The 7,416-nt window shown below is 39.9% G+C and overlaps 1 protein-coding gene across 1 annotated transcript in view; it reads left to right on the top strand.

Moving 5' to 3' along the window:
* The window catches only part of LOC108799203 (integrin beta-2-like), a gene marked incomplete at its 3' end in the record, with an annotated part of 50,063 nt that extends 43,057 nt beyond the window's left edge, over positions 1-7,006 (top strand). The window contains exons 10-12 of the mRNA XM_018571034.1: positions 377-532; positions 4,817-4,912; positions 6,866-7,006. Of these exons, the coding sequence (XP_018426536.1) occupies positions 377-532; positions 4,817-4,912; positions 6,866-7,006 (393 nt within the window). The remainder of the gene's footprint in view (positions 1-376; positions 533-4,816; positions 4,913-6,865) is intronic.
* Positions 7,007-7,416: the final 410 nt, after the last annotated feature.

Raw genomic sequence — 7,416 nt, 5'->3', positions numbered from 1 at the left:
CCCCCCATACACATGAGAAAATACCCCCCCACACATTAACAATAGTGAAGGGCTCGGGTGTGTTCGCAGCTCCACGTGCCGAGCCCGCCAGGAAGCTGACAGTGCAGCAGCGCCAATCACAGGTACTGATACATTTTCCGATCTTTGCAGCTGCGGACCGGGAACCGAGTACCTGACTTCTGAGCTGGCTGCGGGTCACAAAGTACCGACTCGCGGGCCGGTACATTGAGACCCCAACATTTTTGCCGCTCCCTTGGAATCTGCCGCCCGAGGCAAACGCCTTCTTTGCCTCGCGGCAGATACGCCCCTGAGTGGGGTTGTATTTAGATGTCAAGATAGCATGTGTAAATTTAAGGTTCTAATTGTATTTTTGCAGGAGAAGATTGGGTGGAGGAATGTCACAAGGCTACTGGTATATGCTACTGATGATGGCTTTCATATTGCTGGAGATGGTAAACTGGCAGCTATACTAACCCCAAATAATGGAGAATGTCACCTGGATGAAAATATATACAAGAAGAGTAATGAGTTTGTAAGTTTGTATTTTCTTTCCCCACTATAGCCCATGGCAGAAAGCATCACTGATCATAAAAGCTCTGCTGACTAAACAATAAAGCTCAAGTTCACCTGCTTTTTCAATTCCTTGTAAAATAATTGCTACGCATCCTTAATTTTTTTGGTAATGCACACAGAAAAACAATCCTGCTGACGTGCACAAATAAAACTTGACTGTAATCGCAAGTGCCGCATAAAACAGACCAATGATAGGAACAGTTTATCCTGGATAGTAGGAAAATGGGATGCCCTACCCTTATAGTACCAGAATCTTCAAATATTTGATTGTGTCAAACAAGAATTACATAGTAAAACTAGAGCTGGGGTAATGGAAAGCTAATGCCTCTCCAAAATGAATTGTCTGCTCTCCTATATATATCCTCATTAGTGATGGGCCGAACACCCCCGTGTTCGGTTTGTATTTGAACGGCCGAAAAGTTTGAATACGAACTCGAACCTGATACAAGTCAATGGGGGTCAAACTTTTGAAAATAATTGTCCCCTTTAAGAGTGCTTATATGCAAGTTATTGGCCATAAAAGGTGTATGGGGGTACCTGCTCTGGGGGACAGTAACCAATGAAAAAACAAACAAACAAACAAAAAAGTTTTGAAAGGAACAGAGATTTTAACATCACTTAAAAGGGTAAGAATAAAAATGTCCTTCAAATATGGTGCCTGGGGGGGTCCCCTTAACTTGCCTGTGAAGTGGCGGATCTGTAGGATGTATAGAACCTGCTGAAGCAAAACTGACATTTCTATTAAAAAAAAAAAGTTTTTTTTTTTTACTCTGAAAGTGTGCAGTTCCCCCTCCCAAACAATACCAGACCCTTTAGGTCTGGTAGGAATGTTAGAAAGGATAATTTTTTTTATTTTTTTTTAAAGCGTAGGGTTCCTCTTAAAAGTCATACCAGACCCTTAAAGTCTGGTAGGAATATTTAGGAGGGACACCATGTAAAAAAAAGCGTGTGGGGTTCCCCCTCAAAGTCATACCAGGCCCTTAAGGTGACAGCTAGCCCCGCCCAATTGTGTAGTTTGCCGGCATCTGAGAGGCGAGACATGATTGGGAAGAGTCGTCATGACTTTGCCCAATCATGGCTGCAAATGAGTACTGAGCCCTGATTGGGCAAAGTCTTGTACCTGACCTTTGGTCAGGTGCAAGTCTTTAACCAATTAGAGCTTCGGAGGGCTCTTTGCAGTATGGAACGTTGCGCGGTCGAACAGACCGCGAACATACCATAAAGTTCGGCGGACGCTCGAACAGCCAATGTTCGATTCGAACTTGTGTTTGAATCGAACCGGCGGACCATCTCTAATCCTCATATATCTATAGCATTTCCTATGATTTCTTCAGTAGTAGGGATGCCGAACCTGTACTTCACAGCATAATTGACTTTCAGAAATATAAATATAACTTTATACGGGTGACAAGGGAAACCAAGATGGTAACAGAACCTTGATAGTAGGGATCCTACAGCGGCTTGTATTGAAACTAGAACTTTGATTTAGCTACAAATTGGATCTGTCACCACCATTGAGTTAATTTGGCTAAATTAATAAATGTAAACATCTAAATAAACCCAGCATTTCCCCCATAAAGCTCACAGGCACTTAAATAAAGTGTTCTTTAATACAATGCCAACTCACATAGGGCCCACTCATCCTCCTGACCAGAACAGTGCTAGTATAGACCAGTGTTCCTCAACCTTCTTTGAGTCACCGCATCTTTTAAACATATGCAAAATCTTGAGGCACACCAGTCTAAACTGTAAAAAATGTAAATGTAAATAATGATGAGTAGTTCCCTCCCAAAATCTATACCAGATGCTTATCATAGATAGGGGTCTAGTATAGATTTTAAGGGGGGACCCCACACAAAAAAGAGAGAGATGTAGAGTTCCCCCTTCATATCAGAGACCCCCTTTGACATAAGGAGCCCCACTTTACATTAGAAGCCATCTTCCCATCAGGGGCCTCATTTGCATCAGTGCTGCCATATAGTCTTTGCCACAATGTGGCTGTGGGAGTAGATCTGGATGGAGGTGGACTTCTGTCCTCTTCTGAATTCTGGGGAGGTCCTGGATCCAGCTGTCCTGGATTAGCATCATGCATGTTCATGGTGCTGTTGGCCAGCTCGCCTGCACCATGGAAATGCATGATACAGTGTGGACATTTGAAGGCACCCCTGACAAAGCCAGAAGACTCCCCAGTGTGCCACGGCACCCTGGTTGAGAAAGACTGGTATAGGCACATCGGAAAGAGTACAAAGAAAAGGATTACAAGATGTCTATTTTAGTAGGTGGCATGTCAGAAACGTGGGCTTGATACAATGCACTGAAATACTTGCACATGACCCACCAGAGATAATCAGTCTAACTACAGAATATTAAAATTTAGTGGAGATGAATATACCTAAAATATATATAAACTAATGTAATAATTTTATACGGCTCTTTTATGTATCTCTGCTAAGTGCATTCAGGAATCTTGCTTACTGTAACTTGTTAAAAGCAGTGAATTAACCATGCATTAAGCGTTATGCGCTGCAACTGCAAAGACACCATTTGTTCTATTAATAGCTATAACATTTTCACATTTGTCATTTAAAGATGACATTGCTGCTTGATCTGACAGCAGACATATTTAAAGACCCAGAATGTCTTTTTAATGCATTCCATTTTAGAATGAGATAGATGTGAGTAATAATCTCATGACTGAGCGGAATACAAATTATTTTGAGTTATGATTGCTGTATATGCGTAGATTTGTTATTAATAACGGAAGATTTTCCCTGAATTGTTACATTACAAGACTTCCTGCATTTTTTTTTTCTTTTGTCCTGATCGAATGGCTTACAGTCAGTAATATGTAACAAGAATAATGATCAGTAATCCTGACATTTCATTCTCACTTTGATTTGCTGCATACTTGTTTAGGGTCTGTGACTACAAGTATTGAAGTTAGACACAGACAGGCACATCACATTTTCAGAAGGAGATGAGCAATGGCATCTTTCATATTTATTACAGGTTTACTTTAAAGGAGAACTATGGGGTCAGGGGTTTTCCCCATAGTTCTCCTTAGGGTAATGGGAGGACACAAACTAGCGTCCTCCTGTCACCTTAAGCTCAGTATACCGCGAGCTACAGCTCACGGTATACTGAGACACCGCAGCCGGAGCGGATCCCGACATCGATGTCGAGATCCGCCCAGCTGAGTGAGTGACAGCTGGCTCTGCCTATCTAGAGGCAGAGCCAGCTGTACCCGCCCCCTCCCCCGTCCGTTCCGCCAGTCAGCGCTGGCGGATCGGAGCGGGGAGGGGGGAATCCATCCCCTCCCCTGTCACGGCAGAGAGCCGTGACAGGATCGAGAAGTGAGCGAACACCAGCATGTGCTCGCTCACCTCCCGATCTACTGAGCCGACCTGTCTCATTGTCACAGGTCTGCTAGTGAGTGAAAAGCACTCACCTCATAGTTCTCCTTTAAGCTTTAATGCTGGATGGATGATAATGATAGGATTATTCATTTTTTTGCAAAAACAGGAACGTTGGGTCTTGGCTTGCAGACCTATTCATTTAATTGAAAAACCCTAGGAGCACCTCCTATGCTTGCTATTAGTATCGGGGCTCCTTTACACCTATGCGCACTTTACATGTGTTTTTTACGATGTGTGTTAACAAAACAATGAGTGCTATATGTGCTTTGCCGTGTGTTGCCACTTATTTTGAATAGTAGCTCAACACACATAAACAATGCAGAGAAATGCATGTGTCCATGCGGTGCAGTTCACCGAGGCAATGCATGAAAACTGTGTGAAGGTGTCCTCAAGGTTGTATATGCACTAGTCTAGTTGAGAACTTAGCTGTATCTATTAGATTGTACCATCTATCTTTTGTAGTAATGTGCACACCAGTTTGTATGCCACCAGTATGTTTTTTCACTGTGTAAGCACCTGGTAAAAAATATATAGACTGGTATTTGAATTGTTTTAAATCAAATACAGGGGCTATATTATTATGAGGCTTGCAATTGATACTCCCTTATGAGTATCAATTGCAAGCCCCATAATATAGCCCCTGGATATTTGAGTCCAGGTGGTTTTCTTCTTTTTTAATCCATATATTCATAATCCACACACTGTGCATCTACCCTTTTAAATATTCCACTCAAATACATTCACCTAACTCTCCTGCATTCAGTTTACTGACTGTTAACACATTTATGAAGCTTCTTTTAAATGGTATATTTTGTACTCTGAAACAGGACTACCCTTCGGTCGGACAGTTAGCCCAGATGCTTTCGAAGAATAACATACAGGTTGTGTTTGCAGTCACTTCCAATATGGTTAAAACATATCAGGTAAGGGACTGTAATATAAGTATACAATTAAAAGTAAGTACAATATAATTTAGCTGCCACAGACAGTTGCAGCTTAGAGAAACTGTGCAAATACGTCTACTATAGCCAGAGAGAAGCAGCTGATAAAGCAGATCTTCTTTGGGGGTCCCCAGGTGACATTAGGGGTCTTATAGACCCCTAATGTCTCCATAAAGAGTACCTGTCAGTGCCCATGTACTATCACATAGGGGGATTGTTATACCCCTACCTGATAACAATAACATTAAGTGTAAAAAAAAAGTAAGAAAAATTAAAAGTCAGATGTAAAAAAAACAACAAAATATTTTACCTCCCCCACCCCCACGTTTACGCACATATAAACGTAAAAACACGTCAGATGCGCCAGCACGCGAAAACGACAATTGCGCTACACGTTACATATTGCCGCGAACGTCGGAGTGAGAACAATAATTTTAGGGCCATCAATCACTGATAACACTAAACTGATGAGCGGTAAAAGCTTTTAAAGCGTCGCCTATGGCCAATTTTGGGTATTGTGGTTTTTTTTAGGTTTTGCACGTGCCCGCAATTTTAAGGCTTGACATGTTTGGTGTCTTTTTACCCGACATGACCCCGCCTTTTATATGTTACCAAAACAATTGGGTAATAATAAATGTTTTATAATTTCATATAGTGGAAACCGTTTTGTTTAGTTTTTTTCTGTAATTTTTCCTTAATGTAGTAAAAAATAAAAACCCCAGTGGTGATTTAATACCACCAAAAGAAAGCTCTATCTGTCCCCAAAAATGGTATAAAATTAATTTCAGTACAGCGTTGCATGTCAGAATAAATGTCAGCCAAAGTACCGCTGTGCTGAATACTGAAAAATTACCTGGACAGGAAGGGGGTTTAAAACCACGGACTTCAAGTGGTTAAAGTGATCTAAGTGCAATTACTGTACCTGTAATCCTTATTTCGACAACCCCTGAGCTTTCTACCCCCTTTCCATTCTTGAGACCCAGATTGTTTTTTCCTTTCATAGATTTCTCTGTTTCATAGCATATTACTTAGCTTTGGTAGTCTGTCCTAACATGTTATATATTTTTTTTTTTTCAGACAGGTAAGGCTCTATCTTTATAGCCGATCTAGAAACACAAATTTTATTTCCTAGGATTTAATTAGGTAAAAATAGGGAAAATTAAAAAATAGTTCTGTATATTTTCCCAATGCTATGTTTTCATAATTTATGCAGCTTTGGATATTAACCCCAAACTATAATGCTGCTGACCAAAAGGAGACCAAATAAGTGTGATTCTTATTTATTATTGCAGTATGGTTACACTCAAATTTAAAGTTTGCTTTTCATTTGGCAGAGCTTTTCCCCCTTTTGATGTTACATTGTGAAGCACACCTTGATGAATTGATTGCTGTAATTGTTAGTATAACATGTCCAGTTGGGTATTTGTAGGCAAAAATTAAGATGGCAGTGAAATGTTTACTGGTCCGTGATTATTAACAATGAGAGGAGGGCTAGCAAGTTAGCAGAATATAGGGGTCTCTACAGTTTCTAGTGGCTGCCCATCTGCTCCCAATTCCTTAATTAATTGTGCACCAGCCACACGCTATTTTCATGGGGATTTCTATATATGCTTACAAACATGGTAAAGACATGGGGCCAGCTGTTTTGGTTCAACACTGTTCATACATATAATAAAGGCAATTAAAAATATTTTAAACTGTAAACCTCTATATAGCATGGTGCGTAGAAGCTCTGTGTGATTGAAAATCACAGTAATCCAACATTATGACTTGCATATAAAAAAATAATAATGATAGGGTTTGCCTAAAAGCTTTAACAGCAGTAAATAACTAAGGACATATAAAAACATAAAAGGAACTGGAGCCAAGTAGAATAAAAGTGTGGATTTTATAAGATAATTGGCCTGTGCATAACCTGTGTTCAATTTAATACAGAATTTGTCATCTGAAGTTATTCTGGATCACGGAGTCACACCTGACTCCTTGGATATACTATATGATTCATACTGCTCCAATGGTGTCAACAATAAAGACGAATTAAAAGGAATGTGCAGCAATGTCAAAATCAATGAGGAGGTAAGCAAAGGGCACTAGATGCTTTCCAAACAAGGTAAAGCATCTGAAGATTATACACTCAATTTCATTATTTCTGTAATAACTACATCACACATCACTTGTGCTTCCACTATATGTTTGTTACTGTTGTGTATTTCTTTTTAAGATTTTGTTATTTTATCAGTGAATCTATCACAATAATAATATAATTTCTTTTAGATAACTGTAGGGACAGAAGGTCCCTACATACAGCTTTTTTTATCTTTCAAAGTATTTTATTAATTTTCCAAAGTAGAATAAAACAATAAAATAGCACATTATGCACAATCAGTATAGCATACAATCAGGAGTCCCATCGAGACATATCCTCCCGGAGTTGGTGAAACAGGGGTATATAGTTTTTCTTATATAGTTGTAAAAAGACAGGTGTA

Source organism: Nanorana parkeri, unplaced genomic scaffold (assembly GCF_000935625.1).
Source record: "Nanorana parkeri isolate BGI_ZX_2015 unplaced genomic scaffold, ASM93562v1 scaffold1657, whole genome shotgun sequence".
Lineage (NCBI taxonomy): Eukaryota > Metazoa > Chordata > Amphibia > Anura > Dicroglossidae > Nanorana > Nanorana parkeri.
This window is presented reverse-complemented; position numbering and strand designations above follow the sequence as displayed.